This window comes from Elephantulus edwardii, unplaced genomic scaffold, assembly GCF_000299155.1.
Source record: "Elephantulus edwardii isolate Elephantulus edwardi_28Jun2011 unplaced genomic scaffold, EleEdw1.0 scaffold00072, whole genome shotgun sequence".
Classification (NCBI taxonomy): Eukaryota; Metazoa; Chordata; class Mammalia; order Macroscelidea; family Macroscelididae; genus Elephantulus; species Elephantulus edwardii.
The window spans coordinates 4,175,837-4,195,079 of NW_006399822.1; the positions used below are offsets into that span (position 1 = coordinate 4,175,837).

Below are 19,243 nucleotides of genomic sequence, written 5' to 3' on the forward strand. Positions count from 1 at the left end.
CAGCTCATGTAGGTCTTCGTGTAGATAAATGACTAAAACACTCTTGTCTCACCTTCCTCATCTACACAACAAGGAAATGGCTGCCGCCTTACGAGGCGGGTGACAAGACTGGAGGAGAGGCTCTGCTGTTGTTTTTGGTTAAAAAAACCCCTAACAAAACCACACACCTTCTCAAAGTTGGCAACTCTGTCACCTCGTTGGGCTTCTGAAGAGCTGACACCTTCAATCTTTCTCCATTGCCTTTCTCTCCATCGAGTTGACTTGAACTGCCAACCTTTCTGTTAGCAGACCAACATGTAGTAACTTATGTAAAAAAAAATCATACGTGTCTTTTCACATATATTGTGTAGCCATCTTCAACTTAGAATTCTGTCCTTACTTGAGCTGCTTAGAAATGTATCATCTCTGTCCTGCACTTGATGAAATAAGCCCCATTTCCATCAGGTCTGCCCCATCCCGTACCACCCTGTCCTCCCTCCACTCTTCTACGACCCTAGGAGCCTGGCTTTGCTGACTCAGTCAGGAGGCTAGCTGACCCCGTGGCCTTGGACAGTGGATGAAACCTACCTAGAGGGAAGGCAAAACCCACCCCGAGGAAAGGCAAGGAGGAGAAGAGACACAGACATGCGCATCTCCCGACCTCAATCTACTGCACTTCACTTTAGAGAACTTTGTAGCTGCTCCATTTTTTAATTTTATTTCTTTATTTTCCACAATCAAAGGTCTTCAGCTACCCTGAGTACATCAAGTCTACTGGTGCCATTTTTTCCAATGCTAGGTGCCCAGTTCACTGGGTCACATTTTGGTATTACTTGCAATGTTTCAAGCTTTTTCATCATGCTATCACATACTTAAAAGATGACAGTAGAGTATAAACATAAGTTTTATACACACTGGAAAGTGAGAACAGAGAGTTCAAGGCCACCAAGGAGGAAAAATTTCCTTCCAAGTGTGCAAACCCTCAGTAGACGGCAGCTCCCTGGGAGGGCAGAAGGAGCACATTTGTGGGTTTCTTCCCAGCTGAGCCCCTCAGAGTGCCACTCAGAGTGCCCTATAAAGAGGCTCTCCCCCATCTCCTGAACCTGCCTTTCAATGCTCTGCAAGCCACACCTCCAAAGCTGCTTCTCTTCCTCCCTCGCCTGTGTTCTCTCCCGCTTCTGCCAGAGCACTTTCATCTCTGCACAACACAGCCCTCCCAGCGGCGCTTCCTGTCCTTTAGATGAGAAAGCACCACTCTCTCCTTTCCTGCATAATGTGATCTTGAAAAGCGGTGAGGGAGCAAGCAAGGAGGAGAGATGGCAGACACCAGCCTGAAAGGAAATGACTCTTCATTCAGGGATGGAGGATGCAGGGTGGCCATGGAGGGAGGGATTTCTCTGAAAATGATGCATCTTTCCAGCAGGTATTCAAAGGCAGTAGATCATGGGGCAGGGGGCGGGGGGAGTGGAGAAAAGAACGCATCTCCATGTGCTGCTGTTGGGTGCTCTTCTCATTCAGTGTCCCCAGGGACAACTGACCACGATGCTGGGGTTCGTGTGTCTGAGCACATCCTATAGCTCATGTGTCCTCCTGTGTAATCTGTGTTCTCCTGTGTAGCCCCTGTGTCTTCCCGTGTAGCCCTTGTGTCCTCACTTGTAGCCTCCGTGTCCTTCTGTGTAGCCCCGTGTCCTTCCGTGTAGTCCTCGTGTCCTTCTGTGTAGTCCTTGTGTCCTTCCATGTAACCCATGTCCTCCCGTGTAACCTGTGTCTTCCTGTGTAGCCCCCTGTGTAGCCCGTGTCCTCCCCTGTAGCCCGTGTTCTCTCCCATGTAGCCCCCGTGTCCTCCCATGTAGCCCCGTGTCCTTCCGTGTAGTCTTTGTGTCCTCCCATGTAGCCTAGTGTCCTTCCGTGTAGTCGTGTCCTTCTGTGTAGTCCTTGTGTCTTTCCATGCAACCCGTGTCCTCCCATGTAACCTGTGTCCTCCTGTGTAGCCCCCGTGTCCTCCCGTGTAGCCCCCCGTGTCCTCCCGTGTAGGCCCCCGTGTCCTCCTGTGTAGCCCGTGTCCTCCCATGCAACCGGTGTCCTCCGGTGTAACCCGTATCCTCCCATGTAGCCCCGTGTCCTTCCATGTAGTCTTTGTGTCCTTCCATGTAGCCCATGTCTTTCCATGTAACCCATGTCCTCCCATGTAGCCCCCCATGTCCTCCGGTGTAACCCGTGTCCTCCCATGTAGCCCCGTGTCCTTCCGTGTAGTCCTCGTGTCCTTCTGTGTAGTCCTTGTGTCCTTCCATGTAACCCGTGCCCTCCCATGTAACCTGTGTCCTCCTGTGTAGCCCCCCGTGTCCTCCTGTGTAGCCTGTGTCCTCCCATGTAACCCGTGTCCTCCAGTGTAACCCGTGTCCTCCCATGTAGCCCTGTGTCCTTCTGTGTAGTCTTTGTGTCCTTCTGTGTAGCCCATGTCCTTCCATGTAACCCGTGTCCTCCTGTGTAGCCACCAGTGTCCTCCCTTGTAACCCCCCGTGTCCTCCGGTATAACCCGTGGCCTCCCATGTAGCCCCGTGTCCTTCCGTGTAGTCTTTGTGTCCTTCCGTGTAACCCATATCCTTCCATGTAGCCCCGTGTCCTTCCGTGTAGTCTTTGTGTCCTTCCGTGTAGCCCATGTCCTTCCATGTAACCCATGTCCTCCCGTGTAACCCATATCCTTCCATGTAGCCCCCGTGTCCTTCCGTGTAGTCTTTGTGTCCTTCCGTATAGCCCATGTCCTTCCGTGTAGCCCATGTCCTTCCATGTAATCCATGTCCTCCCATGTAACCCATATCCTTCCATGTAGCCCCCATGTCCTTCCGTGTAGCCCTGTGTCTTACGCCTCATTGAGGATCTTCCAGTATCTCACTGAACCCTCTTCTCCACCAACCATGACTTCCTTCTCCAAGGGTTAATCCCATTATATCTGCCACAATAACATGATAGAAACAACATGCAAATTGACTCCAATATGTTCTGCGGAGAGCAGAGCAGGGTCAGCGGTAGGGTCTATAATTTGAATGAAAATCGTATTTTCTCTTTTCTGATCTGAGAAATAGAAAAGTTGCAATTAGTAGGATCACTGTGGTAGGACTATTGTTGTTTATTGGGTGTCAATCCCCAGGTCAGACATGTCCATCTTGATCTTGATCTCTGACAATTCTCACTGCAGGCCTATGAAACAAGGAGTATGGTGATCTTTGTCCTCAACATGAAGACAAAGAGGATCAGAGAGGCCCAGAGCTTGCCCAAAGGGATGATCCAAGGAACTTCTTCCATTCACGTGCAAGTGGGTCAGGAAGTCTGTTGCTGGAGTTACTTGGGGTGTTAGGAGTTAGGGTGATGCATATGCTGCTCCCCACTGGGACTTGGGAGTGAAAGATGGAGGAAGCACAACCTAGAAGGACAGGCCCCTTAGGAAGGAGAGATGCTCGCAGAGAAGTCGTGAACATCTCTAAAAAGAGTAATAAGGAAACATCAAATGCTGGTGAGGTTGTGGAGAAACTGCAAGCCTTATTCACTGTTGGCGTGAGTGTAAAATGGTACAACTATTCTGGAAGGCAATATCCTGGAAGGCGCTTCCTCAAAAAGTTGCAAATAGAGATACCATTTGACCCAGCAACTCCACTACTGGGAATATACCCCAAAGAAACCATAACCACCACCTGAGCAGATATATGCACACCCATGTTTATTGTAGTTCTGTTCACAACAAACAGACCACAGGAGCACATGTTAACAATAGCAGAGCCCACCGTGCTATGGGAACTCTGTTTCTTCTACACAATATCACTGTAACCTGAACGTATTCCAAAGAGTAAAGTGTATTCAAAAGACAGGAGGAGAGAAAATAAGAAGGGAGTAGAGGGAGTAAAGGATAGGGGACAAGTGCGGGGAGCAGGAGGGAAGGGTATGCAGGGGAGGTAGCATGGAGTAGAGGGAGGGAGGAAGAGCCGTGCTCAAACATCACCTCCTCCCTGAAGCCCTCCCTGATCCGTCCAAGCAGCTCCCATGGCTGCGTAAATTTTAGCAGATTCCTGCAGACTTGTATTTGCTGCCTTGTGTTTCTCACCTTACCATGAGCTTCATGAGAACTGATAGCGAGCTTGCTATCTCTTGTACCTTCCAAGCTTAGCACAATGCCTGCCTCACAGTAGGCGCTTAATATGTGTTTTGTTAAACCCAACAGTGAACAGTGGGGAAACGAGACATCTGGAGCTTGGTGTCTCCTATGACCTGATTCTCAGAAAACAAAACAAAGCAGAAAAATAAAATCCATAACACTCGAAGGACATCTCCACGGGGTTTGAAGCTAAGTTTGGAACACAAAGCTGGGTCACATGGCCGGCTGTTTGCAGGTGAGTGATGCAGGGGGCGGTGGAGAGAGACCTGCCCAGCCTCTGTTTGCCTCTAACTTCTCAAGACAAAAAGGCCAAGAAGAATGATCTTCAGAATGAAAATGCAGAGTGCGTGCTGGGGGATGGTAAGGAAAGCCCAGGGTGAGGAGGTGTCGGGCAGCATTTGTTGTTAGGTGCAGTCCGGCCGGCCAACTGTGACTCACAGCGACTCTATGAATAATGGGTCTAAACTTTGCTGATCCTGGACTTTTCACAGCATGAGGTCTTTTTTCAAGGACTGGCCCCTTCTGACAACACGCCCTAAGCAGTCACTCTAAATGAATTCAACCCAGGATGGGGGAAGAGCCCACAAAGGGAGTGATACTGTGTCCCCATGTATTTAAAAGGTAGGAGATTCTGAGACATTCTAATGAGACTGACACTGTTCTGGTCAAGATTGTGGAGCTGATCATTAAAGCAATGGCTCTGAACACTTAAAAGGAAACAAAGAGCCCATCTTTAGAAGGCCGTGAGGGTTTGTCAGGATCTGTGAGAGCTGAGCGACCTGCTTTCCTTCTTGGACAGGACATGATAAGTGCAGACTTTGGCAGATATTTAGATAGGAATTTCGGGAAGGAGTTAGAAGTGTTCCTTCTCAGTGTTGAAAAGTCAAGGGAACGGCTGGTCTTGGTGAGGCTAGTTCCATACCACAGTGACCATCTATTGATGGATGGTTCTAGAATACGACCACGTCCCATAAGACTCGTGGACACAGGCTGCATATCCTCATGGCACAGACATTGCTCTTGGTGAGTCTCAGGAATTGATGACTTCTCTCAACAAGTCTGCGAGGGAGGTGCTGCAGCGACGGCGCCCGCCACCTTGTGAATGGAGTGAGGAGCCGTGAGGGGAGACCCTTGTTTGAGGTCACATGGTCACCAGCATTTCCCCGAGATGAAACATGCAGTCCTGATGGCCCATGTTTACACGGGCAGACAGGCAGGATGGCACAGCCTTCGAAATGCAACTCAAATACAAAAGGTCCCACAGAAACAGAATAAACAAAAAGGCCTCCCTGCCTCTCACCCTAAATTTTATGCTTGATCTGACCAATTCCTTTCTCTACAGCAGGTCTCTGTCACAGGGTCAACCTGCCTATTGATTGATCTTCCCACACGCTCCCTGGTCTTTGTCTTTGTGCTTTATGTTCGTGTATTTGTGTGTGTGTGTATTTGGAGAGTAACTGATTTTTCAATCAATTATTTATATTGATTTTGACTTAACAGCATTCATAACATTCCCATGTTGTGAATGAACTTCCCCACTCCCTCTCTCTGATTCTCATTTCCCCTCATCCTTCTAGTATAGCTCTTGCTGCTTTGTAAGCTTTCTTCCTGAACAAATCCTGCACTTTAGAGTGTGTATGGTGAATTGATCTAAGTAGTAAACACCTCCCAGTTGTTACTGGTCACCTTATAAACATGCCTGTTGTTTTACTAAATGGTTGAAAGTCAAACCAGAGGAGTGAGTGTAGTTCCAGCTCACAGGGTGACAAAGGTACAGGGTCATGGTCTATAGGGTCCCACCAGTCTCCAGTAGGTCAGAAATCCAATTACTTTCCCCCACTCTGTCCAGGACCCTCTGTTGTGATCCCTTTAAAGTGGTCAGCAGATTCATGTGGGTTTAACCCTTACCTCAGGCAACTGGTGCCCCTAAGTTTCCATTTTAGGATTCAATCCCACTTAAAGCAGTTTCTCATTTAGTTAGACATTTTCCTACTCAAAGTCAATCTCTGCCCAAAGCCTATAGCTGAGTCCAGTGATGCGAGACACCTTAGGTTGCAGGGTCGGCAGCTGAAATACCTGGAGAGGTGACCCCCACAGGCATTCTCAGAGCAGAGCACCCCTGTGAACAGACCAAGGTTACTGAGCGTGAAGAATCAACTGCTGTCCGATCAGGATCTGGCAGGTGCCGGACTGTTCAAACAGGTCAGGAAGAGGGGGAACCACAGGGCATGGACATCGAAGGGGCAATAATCCAGCTGGCTTACAGGTCTTGATTTTTACATTCTATTCTTATCTAAACAGAGTGATCTATTTGGCTAACAGGGAAGCAGCTGAATCCTGTGTTTTGGGAGATAAAAGTTTGCATCTGAACTGCATTCAGCTGGGCCATCATCTGAGGCACGCTCAGGGAGCATCTGCCAGGAACAGCATGGGCGCCTGGATCAGGTTCCGGGTCAGGAGCTGTAGGTCTCACTCAGCATCAGGCTCCCATTCTTTCATGCATCTGCACGTTGGCCTTGGTCTGAGAACCACTCAGTCTCTCTAACCTGGAGCCACTGATACTACAAATGCAGGTGATGATACACACACTGCAGGGAAGGCATGAGACCGTGTGACTCCACTTAGAGCAAACCCTGAAATCTGGACCCACGTATAAGTAGATTACATGAGAGGTAACAGGAGTCCCAGTGTGAGAATGAGAAGGGAGACAAGGTGGAGAAAGCAGCCAATGACACTTCTGTTGGCAAATCAACCGTCAAGGTAGGAACACTGGGACTGAAACCGGTTAGTAAATTCAGTGTAAAACATGAGACTTGAAGTGAGGTGTTTACAAACCAGTTCCTACTGATCTGGGACTGAGGATGATTTCCAGGATGTCCATGAGACACGTATGCTCCGGAGCGGGAAGACTTGGTATCCCTACAATGACTGCTGTAGGTAGTGCAAGGTACTCTGAAAAAGGAGCCCCAGTAGTGTGGTGCTTAAAGAGCTCCACTGAGGACTAAAAGGTTGGAAGTTCAAAGCCACTGGCTGCTCCCTAGGAGGAAGAAGAGGTAGTGATCTTCTGTAAAGATTACAGCCTTGGAGACCCTGGAGACCAGTCCTACTCTGACGCAGGGATTCACCAGGAGTTAGGCCCATTTGGTGGTGGTGGTGGGTGATGTGCACGGGCCTTAGGCACAAGGTAAATTTATGGGCACTGCAATTTAAATAAGGGCTTGGCACTGCTAGTCTCATGGACCGTGAAAAGGACAAACAAGTCTGTCTTGGGGGAAGTGCAGGCCAGGTGCTCCTTAGAAGCAAGGATGGTGAAACTTCTTCTCTGTCCTTGTTAATAAGGGCCAGTCCCTGGGAAAAGACATCTTACTGGGAGAGGTGGAGGATATGAGAAGGGGAGGAAGACCATTAACAAAGAGAGATTAACACAATGGCTGTGATAATGGGCCCAAGTGTATCAGAGACTGTGAGGCTGGCACAGGATAGAGCAAGGTTCAGACCTGTTGTTCATCAGATCACCAGGAGTTTAATCAACAAGATCAATGGCACCTAAAAACAGCAACAACACTGCCAAAATAACAGGTCTGGTGACACAGCATTTAAATGCTGATCTTCGAACTGAAATGTCCTAAGTTCAAAGCCACCAGCCAATCCATAGGAAAGAAACGAGGCAGTCAGCTTCTGCAGCGATTTACAGCCCTGGAAACGCTATCGGCCAGTTTACTCTGCCCTATAAGAGCAACAGGAGCTGGTATTGGCTTGAAGGTAGTGGGGCGTTGAAAGCACACCTCCAGCGTAAGATGAACACTTTGCTACACGATGGGTACAAGAAGCAAATGGCCTACTTCTGTGATAATGTCACTAAACTGGGAAAGATAGAAACAAAAAAATATTTACAGTCAACACTGATGAGTGCTGTTAGAGACTTAACTCAAGTGGTGATGAAGAATACAGTATCGGAACAAAATCTACAATGCAGATCAAACCTTGGTCATATGACCCAGTGCACAGCAGACCTAAAGTGCCGAAACCTGCACCAACCACACAGTCCCCACCAGGCTCAAGACCTCTGCTGCAGTCACTGGGTCAATCCAGCTCATTGAGGCTCTTCTGCTCCTTCTCTGACCATCTTCCAATCATGATGACCATTTCCAGGCACTGGCCCCCTTCTGACCACATTGTGAGCTTAAACCATGCAGAGAGCGTGCCATGTCCTGTTTCCTAGTGAGGCTCTGTGCGTGGGAGATGATATAGAAAGACCTCTTGCCTGCCTGCCCTCCGTCTCCAAGCTCCTTTAAGGCACAGAGAGCGAGGACCATCGGCATTTCACAAGCAGGACCGAGACGAGGATGATGACTCCCATACCCACCGTTTCGGCAGTCACGGATTGGGCCAAAGTTGAGTGGGGGCTGTGTGTGATATTTTAACTATTGGATAAACTGCAGATTGTTATGCTTAGCTTTTTTTAAAAATGCATAGATTTCAAATTACCCTAGCTGCCCCTGACCTTCTATTAAACGTGGAAGCTTTGCACGAATTTCCTCAGTCTCTCTGTACAGAAGTGTTAGGAGCCGAGATTCACATCCTATTTCAAATGAGAGAGTGATGTTGATAGAAATCCCTCACTTAAATTCTCGTTGTGGTTGTGGAGAAGCCACGGCCTTTCTTAATACAGAAAGCTCATGTGACGCTTCTCCAATGTGGGCAATTATCTTCTGGCTCTTTCTCTCTCTTCACTTTTCCCTGAAGGTGTTAAGGGGATAAGCTGCTATCTGCTTTATAAGATGCTACCTGCTGCCGCCGACTCCCCAATCCTTATCATCAAAGCCCATTGAAGGTGCTTTCACACGGGTGTCTACTAGCTATTTCCTTTTCAGGTTAGTACGCCCTTTGGGAATCTTTCAAGATAAAGCCATTTCATAAATGTAGCTGGATTATAGAGCAAAATGTTTTATGGGGGACTTGGAGAAAATGACATTAGCTTCTGCTTCTTTTTGTACAGGACACCTCCACTGCGGACAGTTTTATAAATGCACCCACTCGGGGTTTATCAGATCTTCATAGTTGCCATCGCTTCTCCTCTTTGGGATAGATTTCCTTTGCAGAAGTTGAGGATGATCATTTACAAATTGATCACACACAGTGACTCGGGAAGTGTCAAAGCCCATGGCCCGGCCAGGTACCGGAGGTCCAATGAACGGCAGGTCACAGGGACCGACAAAGCTTCCAGGGATGTGGAAGTCCCACCTGCGACTGTCCTGCATGAGGACGCCTCTGCTTGGTGAGGATGTGATGCAGCTTTTCATAGGGCTTGCCACGCTCTTGAGAGAGCACACCTTCAAAGTGGTTCAGGGGCAAGGCAGGAAGACGTCCCGTGGCTTGTCAGTTTCACACGTATTTCAGAGGTTTCAGTGGTGCATACAGAACCGAGCATCCATAACACATCCACACTGGCTGTGTGCTGGGGCCAGGGGACCCAGAGGATAAGTGTAAATCAGATGCGGGAGTGTAGGTTTAGGAACCTTTACAGCATTTGTTTTGTAATGACAGGTGCAATTAGATGTACAAAAGTAACAACAATTATGAAGGAAATGAAGAGGCCTCCAGCTCCCCTTCTCTGCGGAGACAGAGCTGAGTGTGTGAGAATTTGGTGAGGCAAAAAGAGAGTGGACTGGCTGAGGAGGAGCTGGGACAGGTGGGCAGAGCAGATGTAGATCTGAAGGTGGGGAAATATAAGCCCTCAGAGGCCTGGGCTGTGGGGGAGCGGACAGAGCCCACACTTTGAGCACCAGCTGGAACCGTGTCCTGGTGGCGAAAAAGGTGCTTCAAAGATTTCAAGTGGCAAGGTCATGGGCTGGGAGGGAGGCTGAATGACAAGCTGGATATTGACTCTCTTAGAATTTGTATAGTGGTAAAACAAGCTATAAAACAAACAACTGCCATTTCAACCATGTCTGCACCTGTAATTCATTGATATTAATGGCATTTTCCACTCTCCCTTCCAAATTCTGCCCTCATCCTTAACAGAAACTCAGTGGCCCTAAGTAATGACCCTCTCGGCCTCCCTCCCTCCACCCTTGGTAACCACTGATGAAGCTGGTCTAGATGCCGTTGCCTCGTCGGAGTATTCCATCTAAGCGGGATCCAAAGGGACTGTAGGCCAGTTGTCTTTTTATGTCTGGCTGATGTTACGTCTTCAAGGTGCATCCATGTCAGGACACATACTTTGTTTCCTTTGGACAGAATGTCAATCTGACATTTCTATACTGTCACCCTGGCTGCTGCAGGGGGATGGACCGAAGCGGATATGTGTCGAGGATGTGGGAGATTACTTCAGTAAATTAATGGAAGGTGAGAGTTCATGGATTAAAGCGATGCCAGGCACAGAGAACAAGCTCACTGATTTGAGACCATCTATGGAGCTTGCTGGACACAGGGCGACACTCTGGGGATTAAAGAAACTGTCATCTCAGGTCCAACGCGGAGGGAGACAACTCCATTCCATTTGGGCCATGTCCCGAGGGAGGCATGTCTAACTGGCCCAAAGGCCGGAAGAGTCAGATGTTTCTAAAAAACTAAAATAAAACTCACTAAATAACAAAACCCCAAATAAAAAAGAATACCAGCCAACGCACCTGGCTGTCACCTCTTCAGAACCACCTGCTGGCTGGCCCACTGGCAGGCTCACAAGGCTGGAATCACACAGGAGATGACGGCTCATCGTCTCCACTGGAGCTGCTGCTGGCGACCAACCATCTCTGGGTCATCAGCACAGCTCGCGGAAGACTAAGCCGCCCAGAGCAGGGCCTGCTGCCTGGAGGTTGGAGCACGGGAGCTCACTGTTGGAATTCCATGAGGAACTTCCTTTAAAGCATTTTTTAGCCTAAATTCTCATTTCTCTCCATATTTATTTCTTTAATGTACCTCTCTCACCATGGATGCTACCCTCCAGGAAGAAAGATCGAAGAAGATTTATGTGTTACCAGAAAAATAATTTAACGTGTGCCTGAATCATTGCTTTGCTTATATATAATTTCCTAGATGCAAGTTCTTAAAAGAGATTTGTCCTAGATTCCAAGTCATTTGTGGCCATTACTGAAGAAAACCATTACCCTTTCAAGTTTGTTTACATTTCACAAGTCTTGAAATGCACACCAATCCAGGGATGCCATCATGAAAATTGAAATGTCTTGAGACCCCCACCCCACCCCTCAAGACTTTAAAGAAGCAACTGGTTATCAGAGATGGCGTGGTGGCGGAAGGAGGGTGCCCAGAAGTGCTGTTTGGGTTTCCGGGTTTTACTGTATTGGCAGGTGGGCGGGGTTTTCATACAGTACCAGGCCTTCCAGACCACCCCTCCTGACCTGCTTCCCCCTTAGAGTCCAGCCCTTCCATCCCACCTAGCACCCTTTGCTCAGTTTTGCAAACATAGGAATCTGCCTCCCAGGACACAGGTCTACTCGCTGTGCAGCTTACATCAGGGCAGTACAAACTTATCCTCAAAAGCTTTGGTGGCCTGAAATTGAATCATTGTTCTTGTGAACGATCACCCTAGGCCCACCCATAGCGGGCTTTATCCTCTGCTTCAGTGAGGCCTCCGTGTCAGCTGCTCTGCTGGACCTGCCTTCCTAGCCATTCACCCTGCTTTGTGTTCATGATCTGAGGCCAGACAATATAGACTCTTGTTTACTTGTGGTTATTCTGCCTCGTCTACTAAGCACTGACACTACTAAGCAACCGGACAAGGAGGATCAGAGCAGCCCTGGTGTTTTTGAATTGTGGTGCTGACAAAGAATACTGAATGAAGTGCTGGAAGAAATACAGTCCAAGCCCTCACTGGAAGCAAGGATGGTGATGCTTTATCGCCATGTACTTTGCGCATGTTAGCAGGATGGGCTGGTCCCTGGGGAAAGACACCATCCGTGCTAAGACCCTCAGTGGGATGGACAGCCATGGTGGCTGCAACCCCTGCTGAAGCAAAGCCGGGCTGTGAGGACGCAGTCGCCAGGAGTCAGAACCTGGCAGCACCTAGCACCAAGCATACCAAGCGCAGAGCAAGGCATGCACCTTTATGCATCTCGGCAACCAGAACCTAGAACAGTGTCTCATGCTTGCTAGGGACCCAGGGAATGTCATAGAAAAGAGGAAGGAAGCTTTGTGACCGAGTGTGACTGAGGTGTGAAGAGCACACTTCCAATAGAAGGTAGATGCAGGAAATTGCATGATGGATTGCCCCTGCCCTAAGGTATCACTGCACAATACAATCTCAAGGTTGCTCATCAGGTGGTCTTAAAATAAGGCATGGATCCGGTGGACCTGACAGGATAATCAAGCCATCATCACTAGGTCCACTCAGAATCACAGGGACCTTTGAAGGACAGAGCAGGTCTGCCCTGTGGGGTCTCCAAGGCTGTGAGTTTTTCCAGAGGAGACCACCATGGCTTCCTCAGGTGGAGGCACTGTTGTTGTTGTTGTTGTTGTTGTGTGCACTGAGTTGGAACCGACTCACTGCAGACTCTCTAGAGGGTTTTGGGGGCAGTTAGTCACACAGGAAATTGCCCACCCTTCTCCCTCAGAGCAACTGGAAGCTGATGGATCTGAACTGCATGCCTTCGGGACTGTAGCAAAGCTTCTTATCACTAGGCTGTCAGAGCTCTCTAGCAATCCAATTTCTTGTGTAAAGGATTTTACACGTACTACTAGAGAAAAGGTAACAGCGCCTCACCCAAAGATGACAGCTGAATGGCACACTCGAAGTTATACAGCAAGTGGGCAATTTGGCAAAGAAAACAACTGTATTAAAGAGTTTAAAAAATAAAAGTTGTACAGCAAAATGCCATCGCTGAGAAGGGCAATGCTGCCTGTTTCCTCCCACTACTGTCAAATCAGTCCCACTTGTTGGGTTTCTAAGGCTGTGAATCTTTTTTTTTAAATTGTGTTCTCTGCTGGAGAAGGAGGGACAATCTCCTCTAGTCAGATCTGATTTGATGGTATGCACAAAAAATGATAAAAAGTTTTAAAAATCTCTTAAATTGTGTTTTAAATAGTCTTTCATTTACATTATATTTCATTCCACATAATGAACTTTTTAAAAATCACTGTGTCATATAAAATCAATCATCACCAATCTGTGCCCACTACCTCGTCCTTTCTGATCTCTATTAGATGCATCGTTCCTAATTCACTCACCCCCTCCCTCCACCCATTAGTTACATCATCTCAGTGATTCCCCCACCCTCACCCTCAGTCACCCCACCCTTCCCTCTTCAGACCTTGATACACATCTTAATCACTATGCTGCTATTTTTACACCAATGGTCTTACTCCACATGACCCAGTCACCCCACTGCTAGGAACACCCACTAGTTCGCATTGGTCTTTTTCTATCTGTGAAGGCAGTAGGGGGTTAGAACTGCTGACCATCTGCTTAGCTGCTAAGTGCTTCATGCCCATCACGGTGCCTCCTATTGCTCTTGTAATAACAAGGACCTGGAAAGTGGATGAGGCTGAAGAGAGCATCAGAGGAAGGCAATCCGCAAAAGGGCAACTGTGTTGGGTGTGAACACAGAGGAAAAGGGTCAGCAGCCCAGGAAGTGGGCCACCTCTAGAAGATGGGAAAGGCAGAACAATGCTCCCCAGGTGTCCCCAGAAGGATCTAACTGTGCCAACGCCCTGGCATTAGCCCAGTCCTGCCGTCAAAAGAACAGCAATTCGACTTTGAAAGAAGTGCAACCAGATCATTCCTTAGAAACAAGGGTGGTGGGGCTTTGTATCACACTGTAGGCACATTATCCGGAGGGCGAGTCCCCGGAGAAGGACATGCTTGGAAAAAGAAAGCATCAGTGAAGAAGACGACCCCAGCCCGAGGGACCAACACAGTGACTGCAGCAATGGCTGGGGCAGCAGAGACTGTGCAGAGGGCCAGGACTGGGCAAGCCTCCGTTACCCTGTACACAGCCTGGCGATGACTCAGAGTGGGCCTGAGAACACCCAGTGAGGGTAGCCGCTGTGCTGGCCTTCATTTCAGCTCAGGACTAACATACTGGCCTTCCAACCTATAGAATCGTAAGATAATAAACTTGTTTTCTTTCAAACCAGATAGCACTGGCCTTTTGTTACAGCTATCACAGCAAACTAATACAGGGGCAACTCCTCGAAAAAGCCTTGTAGTTTTGAAAGGAATCTTCTTTCATTATATGTCATCATCAATATTTTCTTCTCTCCCTCTCCCTTGCCCTCCTCTTGCCCTTGGCCACCCACCTGCCCTCCTTCCTCCCTCTCTCTCTCTAGCTTTCTCTCTCTCTTTTTAAGCGAAATACCAGTTAGCAATGAACTATGATGTAAGAAGAAAAACATGTCAGGGACAGGCCAAAGAAAAGGAGAGTTTGCTTATTTTTGCGGTTATCATTGCTCAGAAAGAGAATCATTTACAGCCTAAAGAGAATGTCAATTATTAGGTCCAGCCATCCAGCCAGAAACACAGTCGAGAGAGAGCCTCCTTCCTTGCCCGATACCAGGTAACACAGATTTCAGTGACACAAAGGCTGTCTAAGCACACTGCTGTTTGATCTTCAGTCTTCTCTCTTCCAACCAGGCCATTCCCAAGGTAGATGACATTCATCAACTGTACTTGAACGTCGGCTTGGATGGAAGATTACAAATGGGTACTTGTGATCGTAGGAGTGATACTCCTAAAACGGGCCTTCCTCCTCCAGATGCATACAGCAGAAGGTCTTGGGTTGGCTATCCATGGCCCTGCTGGACAAGCTAGTCACTGCCTGGGACCAAAACATGTTTGGCTGGTGACTTCAGAATATAGACATCTTGGGCGTAAGTTCCAAATTCAACCATTCAATGTCTATAACATCTCCTTAGGGTATCACTTGGCCGCTTAAAATCCATTGTGCTTAATGCTGAACTTAGAGTTCCTGAGTGGTGCAGTTAACATGCTGAGCTGATAACCTAAAGTCTGGTAGTTTGAGTCCCCCCAGCAGCATGTCAGAAGAAATGCCTCTTTATCTTCTGAGAAAGCAGTCCATCCAGAACCCTCAGAATCACAACTCTATCCTGAGACGTACGGGGTCACCAAGAGTAGGAATCAATTCAACAGTAACTAGTTAATGTTGAACTCACCATCTCCCTCTCAAACCTGGCCCTGCTGTCTTAGTTAACAATTCTATCAGATAAATTACTTCCTAACCCCAAATCACAGTCATGGTAGATTTCTCTCTCTGCTATACACACAACACTAAGTCATTATCAAATACTCTCAATTTTGCGTCTACATTTCTCTTCGTTGTATCCCTCCTTTCTATTCCTACTGGAACTGCGAAATTCAAGTTTAAGGGAAGAAGAGTTCAGAATAATATTAGCATGTATTGAGCATGAACAATATGCCAGATACTGTTTTAAGCACAGTTTGTGTGATCTATCACAGTTATTCCACCCAGTGACATTATGTAGTAGCTATTAATATCTTTACTTCAGAATCAGAAATTGATGCTATGTGGGGGTTAAACATCTTTTCTAAGACCACACAGCATGGGAAGGACAAGTGGGATTCCGTTTCTGCTGTATCTCCTCCAGGACTGATATGTGGATTTACTGCGCACAGGTCAGAGCAATGGCCCTTCAAATCACCTTTTCCATTCCTTGGACGGTGAGGGTACTTTCAGCCATGAAATTGCTACAGGGCCACCTCTGTCTCACACCATAGGTAAATGACCACAGACAAAGTATGAGTATCCAACTCCTGGTTACCACGACTCTAGCAGATACCAATACTGTCCTTAGGGAAGGAAGTGACCTTTGGAGCTACCATTTAAGAACTACTCCTCATTGGCTAGGAATTTTCTTTCTTTTCTTTTTTTAATTTTGAATTTGGATTCTATTTAAAATATATTTCACTCTTTCCGCCATCTTTCCGTGCCGCCACAATGGTGCGCATGAACGTCCTGGCCGACGCTCTCAAGAGCATCAACAATGCCGAGAAGAGAGGCGAGCGCCAGGCTCTCATCAGGCTGTGCTCCAAGGTCATCATTTGGTTCCTGACCGTGATGACGAAGCATGGCTACATTGGCGAATTTGAAATCACTGACGATCACAGAGCGGGGAAAATTGTTGTCAACCTCACAGGCGGGTTAAACAAGTGTGGCGTTCTCAGCCCCAGATTTGATGTGCAGCTCGAAGATCTAGAGAAGTGGCAGAATAATCTGCTCCCGTCCCGTCAGTTCGGTTTCATTGTACTGACAACCTCAGCTGGCATCATGGACCACGAGGAAGCAAGACGAAAACTCACAGGAGGAAAAATTCTGGGATTCTTTTTCTAGAGATGTAATAAACGGTGCAAATAAAATGCCTCAATGGACTTTACTGCTTAATATATATATATATATATATAATTTCACACAAAACTGTCATTGAGAGGGGGGAAAATACAAGAAAGGGAATGTATTTCAAATACCTTTTAATCCACACATAAAATTAACAGGATAACTCAGATTCCACTTACGGATCACAGTCCCCAAAAGAAAATTCATTAAACACAAAATTGGGGGGGGGGAGTCTTCTCACATTTTCCAACATATCAATATGTTCCTACATGTCTCAGTTTTCCTTAACTAATAGGTAAAAGGCCCAAATTTAGTTGCTTTGCTTAAAATTATCAGACTCCATTTTGGTAAATAATACCATGTCCTAAAATTTTCATTTATAATTATAAAAATATGAGCTCAAATAGGTATACTGCTCAAAATAGAAACATCTTAAGTGATATTTTTCAGTCATCAGATAGACACTGCACTAAAATCAGTAATTCCATTACTGATGTTCATTTATATGGAAATTGTCTTCTTACTACAGATAAACTAACCACAAATAAGCTTAATGTCAACCTAATTACAATCACACTTCAAAATATAAAGGCACAGAAAGAATAGTTTAATATTACACCTACATTTTCCACTGTGAAAGTAATAGAAGTTGAAAAATAAATAGGCTTTAAAATATTGATACTTACAAGATTTCATAATTTACCTTAAGTAGTTAATAAATGTGTATTAAAGTTAATACTACTAAATCTCTTCCAAATAATTTAGGGAAAAATGGGTTTGTTTGTATAGGAAATATGTGCATTGTCCTGTCTATAAAGTTCAATTACATTTTCAGTCTTTGGAAATAATCAACTTTCAGTAGAAACATTCAAGACATTGTACAAAAAATATATCTTGTACATATAACTTAGAATGCATAGAAAAATATCTACAAAAATGGAAATATTTACCCATTTAGTTTTCCAATGAGTTAGTAAGGAAGTTTAGCCCATTCCTTATTTCTTCTGAAATAAATGTTAAATAGTTAAGGATGGTGTACTTCTCTCCCTGTTAACCTGACATTTATTTTAAAAAATATTTGCCTGATTATATATGTACGTTAGGTTAGCATTTTATTTTTATATCACAGTATCCATGGCATTTCTTAATTTAGCAACAGAAAGGCACAATTAGCAAGCAATAAAATTTAGTATCTGAATTATTAAAATAATATCCAGAATAGTTGCAAATAAAGTATATTCAACATAGTGAAGTTTTCTGAAGATTTGGTCCATTAAAAATGCCTCCCATGGTCAATATCACGGGCAACATGAAATGTGAAGGCAGTGTAAAAAGAAGCACTAAATTAATATGTAGAGCATATATGTTTTCTGGTCTAGTAATTTACACAATTCAATTAGGAAATGGCTTCCATAGTAAATAAATGCTTAATATTATCTATTAATAATTACATACCTGTATTAAGTCCAAATACATAGGCATAACTCTTTATATATTATTAAATTTATAACAGTTCCCAACAGATTTTTAAATAACTTAAATTTATTATCTGACATATAAAATATATTAGATATATCATGCATATTATGTACCTTAATATATATTATATATAACTTGAACCCATAATAGCACAAAAGCTCTCCAAACATTATGTGAATATTCTAAATGGACATTTATTTATTTGTTCAGAAGTGAAACAGTTCCACTCACCTTAAACAGTATCTGGATGTGCAATGATAAAATGCTTTTATGTATTTACTTAAACAGTCATTTAAGTTAAATTCCTGCAAAAGCTTAACTCTGATCTGGCTTTTTCCTAGAATGTTTTCAGGTTTCATTAATGGATATCCTTTTTTTAAAAAATCATAAACAACATTTCTCAATCAAGAGATACCAATAAAGAAAAATATGTAAGGAACCAAACATGTGACGGAGAAGTCAACCAGTCCATTGGTAATATCCCAATACTCAAGTTCAACTTCCGCACACTGCCCTGCTTTGCAAGTATCATCACATGGCATCCTGAAGATTTTACAGGCTAAGGGAATGGTGATCTTTTTCATGGCATATCTAGTCGTGTGAATGCCATCCCTATGAGGATCCACAAAGTGCCTTTTTCAAGTAGAGTTACAGTAACAGGAGGGATAGTTAAAGGTAATGAATTTAAAGGAGGATCTAATCATAGACCCATTCTCTAAGTAACATGAGACCCACACGCAATGCCAGTCCCACTTCTAGAACCTCAGCCGTGTCTCCTTGAGATGGGCTCCAGGTGTTAAGAGTGAAGGGAAAATTCCCAGGGCTGAATGCAGCCCCGTGATGATAAACAGCATATTCATGAGTTTGGCTGAAGTTGTCTAACAGGTCCACAAATGGATTAAAGACAGCTAAGAATAGAATGGCATACAGGAATCCAGCAATGATATCTAGAATGGAGGGCGTTCCCATGTAAAGTCAACTTAGGGACACTAGAGAAGGCCAGCAGGTGACAAGAAACTCTCCACATGCAAGCGGATACTTTGAGCGGCCAGAGGCGAGGAGGAGCAGGGAAATGGATCTGCGGTGCCAGATATGGGATGAGTAGAGGGCGTGCTGTCCTAGGCGCTGTAGAAGACCTCCAACTTGACCACCTGCGGCAAGGCAGGCCGCGGCCAGCAGATGATGATGTTCTTACTGCACTGGCTCAGGTACATGGCCAGCACTCAGAGGTACACCAGTCTCCGACCCACCAACGGGTCCAGATTCCAGGTCCAGAAGGGGAAGAAGGTGATATGGAAGAGTTCATTGC

At 45.8% G+C, this 19,243-nt stretch overlaps 2 protein-coding genes across 2 annotated transcripts in view; one reads left to right on the forward strand and one right to left on the reverse strand.

Moving 5' to 3' along the window:
• Positions 1-19,243, reverse strand: part of CDH13 (cadherin 13) — a 1,061,540-nt gene that overhangs the window by 692,948 nt on the left and 349,349 nt on the right. The window lies entirely within an intron of this gene.
• LOC102864720 (40S ribosomal protein S15a-like) lies at positions 16,057-16,452 on the forward strand. Its single transcript, XM_006888802.1, has one exon. It carries the CDS (start codon positions 16,060-16,062, stop codon positions 16,450-16,452), a length of 393 nt encoding a protein of 130 aa, XP_006888864.1. The 5' UTR covers positions 16,057-16,059.